We start from the raw sequence: 17,239 nt of genomic DNA on the forward strand, positions 1-17,239 counted from the left end.
TATAATGTAAATTTAAGTTCCACAGATCTCGGCAGCCACTTGGCCTGGGTTTCAGGGCTAAACATAGCACAAGAGAGGTCAGAAATTTTCTCATCCTGACATTTGTACCACACAGCATGCAGCTGTGTGGGACTTTTTTTTTTTTTTCCCTCCTCCTTTCATTTTGTTATTTATTTTTGCCTGCTCTGGGGAGCCCTGGTTTTCCACAGACTCTTAAGTGATCTATTTCAGATACATCTCTAATTTTTTAGTCTCCCTGGCATAAGGCTTCATCCAAATGAATATAATCTAGTACCAAGTCAGAAGGATCCAACAAATACTTATTAGGTATCTGTTCTGTTCCAGATACATACAGAAGTAAGACCATGGTCCTTGCCCCCAACTAACTGGTGGGGAAGAAGACACATAAGCAAGTACTTTAGCATGCAGTGTAGTAAAGGCAGCACTAAAGGGGAGCGCAAGGGGTTATGGAGACAGAAAAGGAGCTTTAAACTCCCCTCACTGGAGAGGGAAAGGCTCCCTGAGAGAACAGCTCCTGAGCTGAGTCTTAAATAAAGGATAAGTTAGCACAAGCCAAGGCAAGAAGTGGGGACATCAAATACAAGGTGGAGAGTGAGGGCCAGGTCTGTTGGGAAGGAACCTCATATGTCCTATTAAGGAGCTTAGACTGGCTGGTAGATAAATGGTAGTAGAGTCATGAAGAAATAAATGATGCTTGGAAATGACATGATCAGATTGGCATTTTATGAAACCAGTTTTGGCAGCCAAATGGTTAAAGAAGGAGCTTGAGAACAGACAAAAGTAGAGGCTGAAAGACAAGTTGTCCAAGCAAAAGGTGATATTGAGCCAAAGCAGAGGAGAGAGATGAGGACATATATTTGAGAGATCATTCAGGAAGTGAAAGCAGTATGACTTGTGATTATCTGGATGTTGAGGGGCATGGGGTGGTGTGAGAGAGGGAAGATTGAAGGTTGACTCCCCAGGCTGCCAGTAACCTCAGTAACTAGATAAATGGTGGTTTATTAACTGGGAGATAAACAATATGAGAGGGTGGGCAGATTTAGGGATAAGATAAAAATTTTTTTTTCTATATAAGCGTTGATTCTATGGGATATATATAAATATTAGAAGGGACTGGTTAATAAAAGGAAAATGAAAAGCAGTTTTATAATGGGAGACTTTAGTTTTTGCTGCCAAAAAAAGACTTCTGGATTAGCCCAGCCATGAAGTTTGAAAAAACTTAAGATTCTCTCACTTTTCTTCTAAAAGCTTCTTTGGCATTTCTCATTTTTGTAGTCATTTTTAAATCTAAATTTTCTCTTCTGTTATGCTCCATAGTCTGTATACCTTTTCCTTGATACAGTATCTCTAGTACCTGCCGTTTGTATCTTTCCCCTGCCAATAACTGTCATCCCCCCTTTTCTCTTGGAAATACCCAGCTACTACCCACTGTACCCAGCCACCTGGTCTCTGCTAAATTTTTAACCATGAAGCTACAAAATGAGTCATAACAAAACTCACTTTGAAGCCTCTTTTTAGCTGGTGAAACCAGCATTGGTCAATTGTATTTTAGTGCACCTAGATAGTATGAACTGGGTTATATTAAAGTACTCATCATCATATCAAAGATACTATATATTTGTGTGTGTGTGTGTATAAATACATGAATATACGTGTACATGTATATATGTATATGTGTACACACATATACACAGACACATGCACACTCACACTCTAAAATAATTCTAGTTTTCCAGGGAGAAACACCTTGGTGTCATCCTTGATTTCTCTTTTTTTTATACCTAGGAATCTTGCTGTATCTATCTGCAAAATATATCCTGAATCCCTCCACTTCTCCCCATCTCCTGATTGTTCCTGGATTTCTATACATATGTGCCATAATGGCAAGGATCTTTGTAGTTTTTGTTCATTATTGTGTCACAGAAATGTAGACACATTAGGCACTCAATTAATATGTTGTTCCTTACTTGTAACCAATTAAAATTAGTTTTGAAATGTTGCTATTGATGATGTTTTCCCCAAGATGGCCATAAATTTAAAAGAATACATTAGAGATGAGAATGCAATTCTCAGGAAAGATTTAAGACTGTATCCCACAGGGGCTTCTGGGTGGCTCAGTCGGTTAAGCATCTGCCTTCAGCTCAGGTCATGATTCCAGGGTTCTGGGATGAGTCCTGCATCGGGTTCCCTGCTCAGCTGGGAGCCTGCTTCTCCCTCATCCTCTGCCCCTCCCCCTGCGTGTGCTCTCTCACTCTTTCTCAAATAAATAAATAAAATCTTAAGTAAAAAAAAAGACTGTATCCCACAGAAGTAGTAGAACCAAGGAAGCTCAATACTGGTCTACTCTACCCTTTCATCAAGAACTTTTTAAGAAATTCTAATACTGGATCTAAAGCTATATGAAGAATAATTAAGGAAAGCTATTCTACTTTTTTTCTGTAATAACATCTTGATAAAGAGGAAGAATGCAGGAAATAAATGGATTTATTTTGTCCTGAATTATTCATATTAATTGTTACATGGCCTGAATTTTTTTAGATAACTGCCAGTATTTCTCTTTGTGCTAGATAAATTTAACATTTTGCACTACTCTCCTCAGTACAGTATCTATCATGTGGGTATTTCAGATGTTACCTAGTATGCGTGGGATCCTCTCTAACCCCTGCTATTCCTTGTCCGTAGGAATAGTTAGTTGTTACTGATGTCCCTAATACTTTTTCTATTGCTGGAGAAAGATACTCTCCCCTCTCTCCTCCCCAGGCATTGGTTTTCACATCTGGGTTGATCTGACAGGCTTTTTTTTCCTTCCCTAAGCCCATAATGTTAGGCCTAAAGTCATAACTGCTGCTCTGGTTTGAAAAATAGGACTTGTGGCTTTCAGGTTGAGGTTTCTATTTTCTGTTCTGATTCTAGATTATTCATTCTGCCCCTTAACTCTGGAACAGTACATGCAAATATACTTCTCTAGCTAAACTGAATTTTCTAGATTTTTAGGAAATCACAGAATCATTAAGAGTCTAGAAAGGGTTTGAGAACAACAGAGAATTCTAATGTTAAATGTTTATTGCAATTTTTTTTATCTAAGCTAAGGCATATAGTTTATATATAGGAAAATAATAAACTTATTAGTAATAAAGTATTAAAAGACCAGCTATTCTCCTAAGATACTAGAGAAATGGAGGAGGTAGGTTCTGAGGTTTTATAAAATGGGAAACTATTATTCAGTATGAAAGAACCTACAGCAAAGAAAGTCATTATTTTAACCTGGCATTTCCCAAATTTATTTCAGGATAGAACCTTTTTCATGTAAGGAAACTTTTCAGCATACTTTGGAAATATTGGTGGAAAAAAAAGCAGATACTTTAGTTCTAGTCCTGGCTCAGGCATTAATCAACATTTTCATTCATTCAACAAACATGTATGGAGTGACTATTTCGTGGCAGACACTATTTGAGATGTGGGTGATATATTCAGGGAACAAACCAGACAGAAGCCTCTGTCCTTCCAAGGATTATATTCTGGTCAGGGGAGAAAGACAGTAAACATAATCTGTACATAGTACAGTTACTAAGTGTTTTAGACAAACATGGAGCAGGGTCAGGGGGTCAGGAGTACAGGGGTTGCAATTTAAATAGTCATAATGTTGAGCAATCATCGAGTGTCTTCTGTTTTCCTAATCTATAAAATGAAGAAATTCAAGTAATTTGATCTTAAAGGGCCTGCCAGAACTATAGGTTTGCTTTAATCACCCAAGAGTTGTATCCAACTGTGTTACTGCTGGGCCATGAGCATCTTACTGAGCATTTATAATCATCAGGGTTGGATATTAAAATTCAAAGAAAAGTCTGTAAGTTTAAATCATTTGTTAATACCCACAAAGGAGCAAAGCGTTAATTTTAAATAAATGCAAAAAAAAAGAAAAAAATTGATGGTTCTCCTGTTTTCAATCTAGCATGTACCTCAATCCAATATTGAGTAGAAAGTACTTAAGGGTAAGAAACCTCTGCTGTAAAGGTACCAATGGCTTTTAAGCAGATGTTAGCATGTCTGTATGAAAATTTGCAGCAGTGTGCACATTGTGTTACTGCCCTACATCTTTATGTAAATCGGAGGTCTGTGACTTGATGTTGAAATGACATTCTAGACAGTGTTCCATTGCTGTATGCCTGAGCTTGTATCTCAGAATAATTAGAAGTTTTGACTTAAACATCTTGGTATACAGTGTTTATGTTAATTATAAATGTCTGAAGGTTTCCTGAAACTTTTTTTTGTAGCTTTTTATCAGAGACAGACTGGTGTTTGGAAGGAGGGCTATGGATTGTGGTCCCAAGCCTTTGATTTTCAGCCCCCCATTTTTGGAATGAAAATTAAAATCTACTTTTCCAACTTCCCAGAACATGGTGGCATATATTTATATTCTTTGTCTTGAATAAGAAACTGTTGGGAATCATAGTCTTTGAAACTTTTTTTTAAGTAATATTTCATTCTTAAGGCATTTAGCTAAAAATTTCAAGTAGACCATGTGTCCCTAAATATAATGGCATTCCACTGACTTGCAGGAGAAGCCTAAAATACTATAATTAAAACAGAGAAGTTCCTATTACACAAAGGGATGGTCTTCCAAGATTGTTTCTAAATCAGACCTCAGTATTTCTTTTCCTATGGTGGTAGCCCATTCCCCGGAAGCTGACCCTAGGGCTCCCAGTAACAGTCATTTCATAGTCATCCCTTCATATTCCATAAATTTAAAGTCCAGTTTATAAGAAAATGCTTTGTAACCATTCGGGAATAAAGGACTGCCTACTGCTTCACTATCTAGACAAGCTGTGGAGTAGGCTCCTGTATATCAGAAAGGGGAGTGATGAGTATCTCCAAGTTTCCCCGAAAGTCTAGTCTCTCAAATGGCTCTAGATTTGACAAGGTCTTGAATCCCACTTTAGCTGTGGCCTTCAACAGTCCCAGAGGCTCTGGTCCACTCAGAGGTCCCTATAGTTTAGTTCTGAAGTTCCCACTCATCCACCCCCACCTGCCCTAATTGTCATACACAACCTGCTCTTTTCATTAGGACTCTTGCTTTACTGCCCATGGGGGCCAAACTGTTATGCAGATTTACCAGCTATGAACATAAGAGCTCCTTCCTACATCCTTTTCATTCTTAAGAGCATAGTTATTGATACAAATAAAATTTGTATCTAATTTATACTGCCTTCAGAAAATGAGATATACTAAATCTATAGACAGTGTAATTTAAGCTTTTGAGATTTTAAAGATGTAAAAGTTGCTTGGCAACACCTTGCTCTCAGATCTTTTACAGGAAAATCCTGAGATTAAGTCAGGCTATACCATCTACATCGCTGCTGCTCTGAAAACCACTGAGGAAAGGTGACATAGAAACTCAGAACTCTGTTTTGTCATCATTCCTTAACCTCCAGCCACCCCAGCTCCATAGCTGGACAAAATACTATGATATACATCAAGATTCACCTTTGGGTCCCAAAATGACTCTGAGGCCTGCTCCTGCCCCCATCTGCACAGTGCTCACTTATACACACATTCACAGAGTGGAACAGAGGTTAGGAGAGGAGAGATTGTTGAGAAGTCCTGCTCGCATTCTCCATCATGCTCCCTTTCTTCCAAAGACTTGAGGACAAAGCTTGTTTGTCGCTGGTAGTTAGCAGCCTGAGAACCTTACCTGCATGTGAGGTATATATAAGAATGGGGGGGGAGGGGCGCCTGGGTGCTTCGCCCTTTGCCTGCCACTACCCCTGCTTGTGCTCGCTCTCCCTCTCTCTCTCTCTCTGACAAATAAACAATCTTTAAAAAAAAAAATGAGGGGGAATAGTAAGGACTACAAATAGTCTCCAGATACGTGTTACTTTGTTTTGTTTTTCTTTTAAGTTGAAAACTATACAAGTCTCTTCTAATTGTTACTGCAGGTGAGGGTTTTGGAATTCACAGGGGAACTGAATTCTCGGAGACCATCACTACAAAGGTTTACTTTCTTTATCCTGAACCAATCCTTTCTCATTTTGAGAGTTCTTAGTAAATTATTATCTCTTTCTAAGAGCTATTTTTTAATTGATATCTAAAGTAGGCATTCCAAAAGAAGTACTTTTTTATAACTCCCATTAAGACTTTTGCTTGTTTGCTGACTTCATGATATTTAGAAGTTTCAGAAATTCATTTGCAGTAGGTACTTAAATCTTCATTCTCTCTATGACTAAAATACACTTTAAATATGCTTCAGGTACACTTATTTGCCTTTCATTGTTTTCTGATCAGAAGTTTTAAAAATGGAATAGTGTTGCAAATAAGTTAAAATGGTTCCTTCCATTTGATACTAATTGGGAACTTTTATTTTTTTAAGATACTGTTTTTCCTTCTACTTTATTAATATTCAAAAGTCATTGGGCGCCTGGGTGGCTCAGTTGGTTAAGCGACTGCCTTCGGCTCAGGTCATGATCCTGGAGTCCCTGGATCGAGTCCCGCATCGGGCTCCCTGCTCGGCAGGGAGCCTGCTTCTCCCTATGACCCTCACCCCTCTCATGTGCTCTCTCTCTCTCTCTCATTCTCTCTGTCTCAAATAAATAAATAAAATCTTTTAAAAAAAAAACAAACAAACAAAAAAAAAAAAAAACAAAAGTCACTGAAGTCAGAATTCCGACTTCTAAGAGACTGACCTGCCTCTATTTGTAATCCATAATTTCTCACCCTTGGCCCTACTGACATTTTAGAATCTCATGGTAATTCTTCATTGTGGGGGCTATCCTGTGCACTATAGGGTGTTGGACAATATCTCTCCCCTCCAGGATGTGCCCGTAGCACCCACCCAGATCAAACGTCCCCAGGGGCAGAATTGCCCCTTGTTGAGAGCAGCTGTTCTGATCTATGTGTAACACATGCTTCCAAACACTTCAGTGGGGATATAGCATGGGTTGTATGTGCTTTTCTTTTTAACTTTATTTCTTTTTAACCTGATTCTTTCCTATTTGGTTTGTGATACTTTTTTAAAAGACCGCAGATTTGTTTTTTGTTGTTGTTGTTTCTTTTCTATTCAAGACACTTTTAAAGAAGGAGAATATTAAAACCTTCTGTGTCCACCACCAGGCCAGACCCTATTATTTTGAGGAGTGTGCACAGTAATTCATACCAGATATTTTTGTTGTTGAATCTTCCAGGTTTATACAAGACACTGTGTGTACATGTTTAAATTTTTTTTAATGTATAGGAAGATAATTTTTCACCTTAAAAAGTGTAAGCGTTACTTCAGAACAATCAGTTCAGAGGCTGAGAAAGGAAAAATCTACATTTAATTATTACAAAGGTCTGATAAGAGCTTTCATGAAATGCTGTTTATTATATGTCTGAGCTTAAGAACTCCTGTAATTAAGTTACAAGTTTTTAGTGAAAGAATACTGAACATTTATAGAATTTGAATAAATAGTCTAGTCACTCTTGAAAAATATAGAAAAAACTCTATGATTCTACTTTTTAAAAATGCAATTTAGAATCTCCCCAAAGGGACAGTCTTCCATATTTTGCTGGGTGAAGTGCTTCTGCATTTCCAGACCTGAGCTGCACAGGAATGAAGACCTTAGACCTCAAGAGAAACCAGAGCCCGGCCTGCAGATGAGCCTGCAACCACTGTGAAAATGTCCCCACCCAGGCTCTGCAGATCTGTGTGAGGGTTAAGGGCAGAAGGAGAATGGAAATGAGTTAGAGCGGGAGAAAGGATTCCATTTAGGTGTTCACACCTTCTTTACCTGTTCACTTTCTCTCCTAGGCCTTTAAGGAGGCTTTAACTACAGGGCACATTCCTTCTCTATCAGCAGAATCCTGCTATTCTTTAAAATATAAAAGCAGACAGATGTCAGTTGAGTGCTGTTACACTCAGTGCCTGAGGATGGACTTTTTGTTCCCTTGTATCTCAACACAGCATTCCTTTGGCTCCTGCTCTCCCATACCTCTGTAGAATTAAGAAGTAAAACATAGCATTGTTTCACCAGTGTATGTGTGCTAACTAGGCATTCACTTTGCACACCCAGTAATACAGCCTAATGAGTCCTTCCAGAGTAAATTAAGACTTGCTCACAAAGTTCTAGCACTTTAGAACTAGGGGAAAATCTGAGAAATAAAATAACTTTAGGGACCAAAAAAGGTATAATTTATAAAGTAGATAATAAATGTAGAAACTTATCACCCTAGCAATTGGAACTAATTTAAAAGAAGGAGTCAAAGTTTAAATTTCAAGGATGATGGAGGCTCTATGGAGTATATTATGTAATACTCAACATCTTTGGTGAAATTTGCCCTCTCAAGCTTGACATGAGTTTTCTGAATCTCCTCTGAAAAGATGTTTTTCTTTGACTTATTTCTACCCCTTGTTCATTCATTCCCTCAACAAACATTTATTGCATGTCTGCTATGCACTAGACATTGCAAATTATCTCACTTCTTACTTTCTTTACGTTTTGGTGTTGGTTTTGGTGGGGTGGCAGGGAGCTGTGGAATTGGTAGCTTGGTAGCTTCAAACAAATTCTTTTCCTTAGGTCAAAAGTTAGGTGTCTTTTAGAGTGAGCAAGTCACAGTCGCTTGCAGGGTGTCCTGCCTGGCCAAGCAGAAGTTATACATGTTTATGCTTACTAGCACATTCATGAATATCTGTCTGGCAACCAGTTAGTTCTGAATCTTCATCTTACCATAATGAAAAGGGCAGATTTGGTAGGAAAGAATGAGAACTGGAGAACATCCGCCCCCCCCCCCCCCCCCGCCACCTCTCCACCCGCCCTGCTCCCTACTCATCTCCTCAATTGCTAAGACTCTGTGTATTTGGAGGCTGGAAAGCAGGAAGTCATATTTTTTATTCTTGCCAATGAATCCTTTTCATAATTATCACCTAACATCATGGTAGCCCCTGCAAACCCAAGGGAAGAAAGGTATTAGGAGCTGGAAAGGGTGGAGCCATTGAAAGACAGAAGTTTTCAGTTCATTTGTTCACAGATGTTTACTGAGGTCCTACTATGTACCAGAAAATGTGCCTAATACAGGGGCTCAGTGATCTAGAGCAACCCCATCCTTTCACTTTTGGGGCTTCCCATCTAATAGAGAAACTAGACCTTGAGTAAGAGCATAAAAAACATTTGCCTTTTCCACAGTGTTGTTTGGGGCTCGGCCTTGGAGTCCACAGAATCCTCTCTCCGGGCTCCTGACCCTATTCTGTAAACATGAGGGTAAGAGAATCTTAAGGCAGGGAGAAATACCCCTCTGCATTTTGGTGTGAATGTAACTATGGCATTGACCTTATGCTGCTAGTTATTCTTCAAAAATATTACTCAAAGAAGGAAGAATTAAAATGAAATGTGCATATAATAAGAGAGTAAAGATTGAGATATAAACTCTGTCCCAGAGATCATTTAAATATGTAGAAGCTATTCAGCAAGGGGCAGCATGCCAGCCAAAGACAACCTTGTAGCTCAAAAGAGGAAAAGCTTTTTACTTTTTAGCAAATTCACTAATAACTTTTTCATGTGAACTATAATCATTTGCTAGTTTGAAACGAAGAGGTTTCCTCTTTATAAACTATTGATCAGAAGTGATTATTGACACTTAAGGGTAGAAAATGGAAATAAGAGTGGTGTGATTTTTAGGCATACTTGCTTGATTCCTTCAATGATTTGGTAATTTAAATGCTGTAAATTTAAATGCTCAAGAGGGCTTACATATAAAATGAATGTCACTTGAAAAACAGTTAAGTCAGTCATCAGATCATTGTTTGTCAAATTTATAATTTGAGATGTTTCTCTCTTTTCCCTCCCTTTAGCTTGTCAAAATTCCTAAAAATGATCCCCCCAATGAAGCGCACACCTTTAACTTCTATTTGTCAAATGTGGGTAAAGACAACCCTCAGGGCAGCTTTGACTGCATCCAGCAAACATTCTCCAGGTAAGTATGTTTGAAGATATGCTGAAGGGAGAATAATTTTTCTTTGAGAGTTTTTTGTTTTTACTTAAACAATAAAATATATAGTAGTCATTCCATAAATGTTTATTGAATTGAATTATAGAGCTCTTTTATTAAGAAATATTGAGTACCTACTATGTACTGTTATATTTGTCACTGTGGGATACAATCATAAAAATTTTAAGGTTCTTGCCCTCAGGAATTTTTAAGGTATAGATTTTTTATCTATAAAACGGGTTTTTTTTTTTAATTAAAGACAAGTTAAAGAATTTTTTTTAAGTTTTTATTCACTGTATTTAAATAAGAGTGCCTTATTGTATACTCAAGGTTCACACTCCAGAGTAAAGGAGTAAAAAAAATATGTATATCTTGTATATCCCTTTCTTTCTTCCCTGTGCAAGCCTTGTTTTAAGATTTTCAGAAATTTTTATGCTGCAGCATAATGGAAACTAGAAATTAATCCCAGTAGAGCAGTCACCTCTAATTTTAAAGGAAAAAAAAAAGAGGGAGGAAGACAAGAATACACACCCACATCCCAGGGTACCATGGAACCCTTATCTCACTTAGGTCCTCTGTAAACAATAAGCTACTTGTTTGACTTGTCTTTGCTCTGGTTGTTTCTGATTAAAGAATGGGCCCCTTGAGTAGGGGGAGTTTGTTCTGCCCATGGATAAAGACAAGGCCTTAGAACCCCCAACATCCCAAGAACATTGAAATTGGCCCAAACTGTCTCAGGCTATCCATTCCTATCTCTCATCTGTGCAGTACTTGAAACTGTGTAAGCATTTGCTGTATGTGGGAGAAAGGAAAGGAAAGCTATATTGCAAGGGAGCATGGGTAGAGATACCAAATAAGACACTTCACTGAGAGTTCTGAATTTCTACTCCCATTTAGGGTGACTAAATAACTTTCTGTTTATCTTAATATGCCATTTTCCTGAGTAAATGTTAATTTTGCTCTTTAAAAGTTGCCCACTCCCAAACTTACATTTTTTGGTATAAATTGTGTATGTTGTAGATTATATAGACTTTTCTGTACTATCCACTGTGATAGCTACTGGCCATATGTGGCTATTTACATTTCAATTGATAAAAATGAAATAAAATTTAAAATTTAGTTCTTCACTCACATTTACCACATATTATGTATGGGCTCAATAGCCACATGGCTAGTGGCTATCATAATGGACAGTACAGATACAAAACATTTTCACAATTGCAGAAAGTGCTGTAGGACAGCACTGCAGAAGATTACAGAAGCATCAAGTATGAGGGTCTTTAGTGATTGTATAGTTCAACCCCTTCATTGCACAGATGACGTATTTATAGTTACACAGCTGGTTAGTTGGTGACAAGGCTGAATAAAAACTGGGTCCTCCTAACTCCCAGACCAGTGTTCTTTACACACCAAAGGGCACACCGATTTCAAATTGTAGTGCTATCACTTATAATGCTTGCCTTTAGAGAATTATTTTATTATAGTGAGAACACTTTGACCTCAAATTGAACTACGTCCCATTAGGAATTTTATTGAGAAACAATCCCCTCTTCAAAGCCAGTGATAGCATCATAGGTAATATGATTTCTCCCTTAGATCATAAACACCCTTGCTTGTTTGGAGAAGGATTTAAAGTCACTTACAAAATGCTACATGATGCAGCAAGAGAAATGAAACAACTATTGTGAGAAAATTGGGGCAAATACATTAGTATGATCTAGTGCGTTTTATAAAAGTATGATCCAACTATAAAAGTATGATCATAAAATGGTCTTGTATGGGTATAAATTGAAATTGCCACTATGAAAACAAAAGCCCTGAAACTTCAGTTCTCAACCTGGCAAGTTTTTTTTTTTTTTTTTATAATTTCATTCCACCTCTTCTGTTCAATTGAATTTTTATTTTTCCCATGGTTCTTGTCTCTGCTGTAGTTCAGGTTCTCCTTTATGTCACTTTTATCATATCTAAAATGGAGGAAATCCCAAAGTTAAAATTACCTTTCAAAAATTCCTTAAATCTGTCCATTCACAGGCCTCTTGGAAATACATAGTTCAGGGCATATAGCCCCGTACAGTAATGCACAGTCTATTGTAGGAAACTGAGCTAGGCTAGAGAAAGATTCTAGGAATGCTTACATGTTAAATGTCAGATGCTTATATGTCAAAGTATTTAAGGTACTCTTAAGGTACTTTTAAGGTAACTCTGAAAAGGGATGAGTGGACAATTCTGGAGAGTACCTTCTTGCCTACAGGGTTTAGCTCTATTTTGTTTAATGGAAAGATCTGTTTCTTGACTTTGAGTGGTATAAGCTGTAACTTCATTGTGATTGACAAAAGGTTCAGCTTATTCTCACTATTGAAATTACTTAATAAATAATTTCTGGGGGGAGATGCTGAAATTCAAACTTCCTCCCACCAGAACTTCAAATTGTAGTCTCTTCTTCCCACTTTTCCTCCTCCATCCTGCTTCCCCTATGGGTTAAGCCTTCCTCCCTCCTTCCCTTCACTGGTTTTTCAGCATTCATACAAGTACACCTAGTAGCCTGGGTATGATCTTCAACTTGTCTCTGTCTCCACCTGTGGCTAATCACTTACCAAATCCTGTCAATTCTGCCTCCTCACTATGTCTGGAACCTGTTTACTATTCTGCATTCACACTGCCCTGTACTAGTTCAAACTCTCACTCCTTGCCAGTAGTCCTTCAGTAGCCTCCTAAGTGGTCTCCTCCTGCTTTCACTTTTGTGCCCCCTACCTCCCAATCTGTTCTTTATCCAGATTGATCTTTTTACAGTACAAATAAGATATTTTCTCACCCCTGTTTTTAGCCTTTTTCTTGGGATAAATCTAAAATCCTCCAAAGCCCTGTATGAGTACTTCTCCTGCCCTCTTCAGTCTCAGCTCTAATTGTCTTTTCCAACTTTCTTTGGTCAAACTGAAAACTTCCTCCTTGCTTCCCCTGGGCCCACACAGGTTGGTTCTCCTCCCAGAAAACGTCTATCCTCCCCGTCCACACACACACCCCCTGTAGACATCCCTGTAGATCAGCTTCGGCTTCACTTCCTCCAGGAAGCTTTTGCCTTGCCTACAATCCAGGTGAAGTACCTTCCTGGGGTTTCCCTGCCTCCCTGCCATTTGTCACACTGTGTCATAATTTCCAGTGTGCTCATCCTTGTCACCCAGTAGACAGCTTCTTGAATGAGGGGCCACATCTGTCTTAGTCCTTGTCTCAGTCTGACCCTCACATATTGCCTGGTGTGCAGTCTCTGCCTAATAAATATTTATGAGATGAATGAACTGGTTTTTTTCTTAAATAGCATTTGTACAGTTATTAGGAATTTACAGAAATTTTATCAACCCTATTTCTTAGCCTCATAACAAAGCTAGTTTGGAAATAGAGTATCAGAGCTGTAGTGACATTTTCATTACTTCTATATTCCAGTCTGTTTTAAGGCCATAGTAATTTCTTTTTAAAATACCAGTGTAGGGGCACCTGGGTGGCTCAGTCAGTTAAGCGTCTACCTTCGACTTAGGTCATGATCCCGGGGTCCTGGAATTGAACCCTGCGTCAGGCTCCCTGTTCAGCAGGGAGTCTGCTTCTCCCTCTCCCTCTGCCCCTGCTCTCTCTTTCACTCAATCTCTCTCTCTCATAAATAAATAAAATCTTCAAAATAAATAAATATATAAATAAAATACCAGTGTAGCTGCTACCATGATCCCCTAATATTAGCATAATACTTTGAAACAGAGCCATCTTCCAGGCCAATGTTAATTTTCATGTTTTTTTTTTAAATAAAAGTTTTTCAAAAAATATTTACGAAAATCTTTGTCCAGTATTTTCTTCAATATTTGCCACACAAATAGGTTATCTTATGTAGAGATTTAACAAAATGGTAAATACAGAGTCTACAAATTTTAGGATATTTGGGCTAATAATAAATCCTAATGTTTGGCAATATTTTGGCCTTAAAATGAATTATCTTATTAAAAATAAAAAGCATTACAGTGGGTCTATTTCTTCTAGTCATTTCTAAAGCATGCATATTATGGTTCCTCCAAAAGTAAACTTTAAACATTTTTCATATCAGTGGTAGATAATTTTTTATAAAATGAAAGTAGAACTATAGTGCTCATTGAGATTCTGGTCTTTAATATAAATACTAATTATTTTCAGAATTTTACAGATTTGGCCTCTGAGAGTTCATTTTACCCATTCTATTCAAAATATGAAAAAAAAATGTGATGTGAAATGAAGGAGAGGAATTTAAATATTTTAAATTTCAACATTTCAAATTATTAATATTAGTTATTTCCAGATTGCAAGGCTGTTGTTTGGGCTGCTGATTTTAGAATTATACAATTCTCTCTTACCATTATTGTGCAAAATGAGGGACATTTCTAACAAAGCCACCGTCTTACTTGACAGCTCTGGAGCCTCCCAGCTCAATTGCCTGGGATTTATACAAGATAAAATTACAGTGTGTGCAACAAACGACTCGTATCAGATGACACGAGAAAGAATGACCCAGGCAGAGGAGGAATCCCGCAACCGAAGCACAAAAGTTATCAAACCCGGTGGACCATATGTAGGTTTGTATAGATATCGTTTTCCTTCTCACTGATTGATTGGAATAATTCAAGACCACTGTAGGTAAATACTGGTAATATTAACTTAATGTTAACACAGAATTAGTTTCCAGAACATTTTGAATAACATGGTCAAAAATCATCTGTTCTCTTTATACTGATAATAAATTGAACAGATAGAAAAGTTTTACTTCTTTCATAAATCCCGAATCCTTTAAATCCATAACATTTGTTATGTTACAGTACTGGGATCTGGGCATGTTACTTTACTATGTGAGGTTGTCGTAGTGGTACTGTTGTGTGTTCTTTGACACTGGATGATGTAATTTCAATGATGGACAGTATAGGTCTTGTTTGGCATTTTTGCAGGGTTATTTTTACAGTAAAATCTTTTGGTAGAATTTATGAGTTTTCCATTAGTAGAATTTCAGAGGATCTTTGCACACAGAATTTTTATTTTAAAATATAAAATATGCTTATAACAAAGTATGAGGGTAATGCCTTTTTGGTACCTCAACTGTGATGTCGTTCATGGATTCTCATCCTCTTCTATACATTAATTAAGAGGCTGCCCCACCCCCATCATCTTTATGGTCAGCTCACTCAAATATCCATCAGACTGAAGGGAAGTAAGACCAGACAAGCAAGATGAGTCTCTCCTTTATGAGCAGTGACCCTACCAATTTTTAAAGAGTTGATTGGCAGTGACTATTAACAGTAATAGGAACAATTATCAAGAGTAAAGATGAGCTCTTTGAGGCTTTTGGTCATGATAACATAAGTCATCATAAGTAAATGATGAAAAGATAGAAATTTGGAAATGTAAATGCACACAAAAACAGTCTCATGAATAACCAGATTCTTTAATCAACATCTTTCCATGGTTTGGTATAATTTTACTTCTGTATTTTCCCATTGCTGACCCACCTACAGTACATTCAGCTTTGAGAAGCTCCACTGGTGTCTTTAATAAGTATTTCTTTGGAACAAAGCCAGTGCTCCTGGGACTTGGTGCTTAGCTTAGATACATTTAGTTTGGTTTAACAACAATTCATGGCTTCTCCAGGTATCTGTACCCATGGGGCCTAGTCCCAACCCAGTAAGTTACCAGCAGTGAGATTTTTCACCTTCCCTTCCTGCTGAGTGAGGTAGCAACTTCCAACCTCCTTTCTTTCTCTTTATTTTCACAAGTAACTTCACTTTCTCTGTAGTAGGCTAAATCTCAAATTGTTTTTAAAATGTACAAGATCTGCCGCACTTAAATTTTAAGTACGAACAGTGAATTTGCTGTCCCTATTGCTTTGAAAGTATTTTTTACTCTGTCCAGTACCATCGTTGTATAAACAGTGAGGCAAGTTGGTGTGTTTGACAAAGGACTAGAAGACTAAAACCACCAAAATGATTTTTTTTTTTTTTTTTTGGCCTCTCAGTAGAACTAGCTGAAAAACTTTACCTTGATTTATTCCAAAGTTTGCAAATCAACAGTGATCACTGTACCTTTCCATTGAATGATCCTTGGGTGTCCCCTCCGTTCATGTGTTTGTTTTGATAGGGTCAGGTACAGTTTATCTGCACAGCATGTTACACGGCAGACTTTTCAACACCCAGAGTCACGTAACTCATACTGTTCCTAACGGTACAGGAATTTTCGAACTTGCAGGGTTTCTTATAGGCACTGTAGATAACTCATGTAAAATTTGAGGTCATCTAAAGTTTAAATTGCGCCAGATTACATCCGTGCCATTCTCAGACAGGCTGGCCTCCCTCTGCACACATACGTTTGCCCCCACAGAGCTCTGCAGTGACCCTGCCAGCCTGCGCGCCCCACTCTGCTGGGTCCTCTGTGCCCTGGCCGCTCCCCGGCACAGTACAGTGTTCTCTGGTCTTCAGTCTTGTCGTTAACCTCTTCAGCCTTTTATTCTCTTGGTCGCATAACCCCAGCTTCTTTTAACTTTTCTTAAAATGGCCTGTATCCCAACCCTTTAATTATTTTTATTGCTCTCTTTTGGACTGCATCCATTTCTTCAGCTCAGAATTCAAAACTTAAGTTTTTGATTTTTTTACTGTGCTTTGTTATGGTATGTTTTGACCTTTCTCTTTTAATCTTATCCACTGCTAGTCCTTTACCATATTTCTTTCCTTTTAGGTGGCTCAGTTTGTATCTTCCTGCCTTTTTTAGTAACTCAAAACTATCTGACTCATTCATTTCTTTCAAATGCTAGTCATTCACCCTTCAGTACTAATATTACCCGACACTTATGGCATGCTTGCTGTGCACAAGATGCTGGTTAGCACTTTATACATAGTTACTCATCTAGATCTCAAAACCACCCCATAAGGGGGGTTATGATTACCTCTCCATTTTCCATATCACATAGTTGGTATCAACAAATAGCAAATGATATGGATTTGGCCCCATAACAAGTTGTGTTATTTTCTTAAGACAATAGGAGATACCTCTTTAGTTCATAATTGAATATATCATATAAAATGATACCAGAAGCACACTTTCGCCACCTTCAAAGTACCTGCATAGCAAGGCTTCTCTCAACAGCATCAGCCTGGGTGGAGGACAAATGGGAATAATGCTGGTCTCGCTGAGGGGTTGTGGTGGCATAATGCTAGGCGAGGCCTCTGGCAGCTGAATTAGGGCACAAACCCTGTTTAAGGGGATGAAG

At 37.9% G+C, this 17,239-nt stretch overlaps 1 protein-coding gene across 2 annotated transcripts in view; it reads left to right on the forward strand.

The window, feature by feature from the left end:
• Nucleotides 1-17,239, forward strand: part of ELL2 (elongation factor for RNA polymerase II 2) — a 70,044-nt gene that overhangs the window by 32,034 nt on the left and 20,771 nt on the right. For both annotated transcript variants that reach the window (XM_032403970.1, XM_032403971.1), the window contains 2 exons: nucleotides 9,842-9,963; nucleotides 14,401-14,564. In XM_032403970.1, the coding sequence (XP_032259861.1) occupies nucleotides 9,842-9,963; nucleotides 14,401-14,564 (286 nt within the window). The remainder of the gene's footprint in view (nucleotides 1-9,841; nucleotides 9,964-14,400; nucleotides 14,565-17,239) is intronic.

The sequence above is a fragment of the Phoca vitulina genome, unplaced genomic scaffold (assembly GCF_004348235.1).
Source record: "Phoca vitulina isolate PV1807 unplaced genomic scaffold, GSC_HSeal_1.0 scaffold6, whole genome shotgun sequence".
In the NCBI taxonomy this organism is placed as follows: Eukaryota; Metazoa; Chordata; class Mammalia; order Carnivora; family Phocidae; genus Phoca; species Phoca vitulina.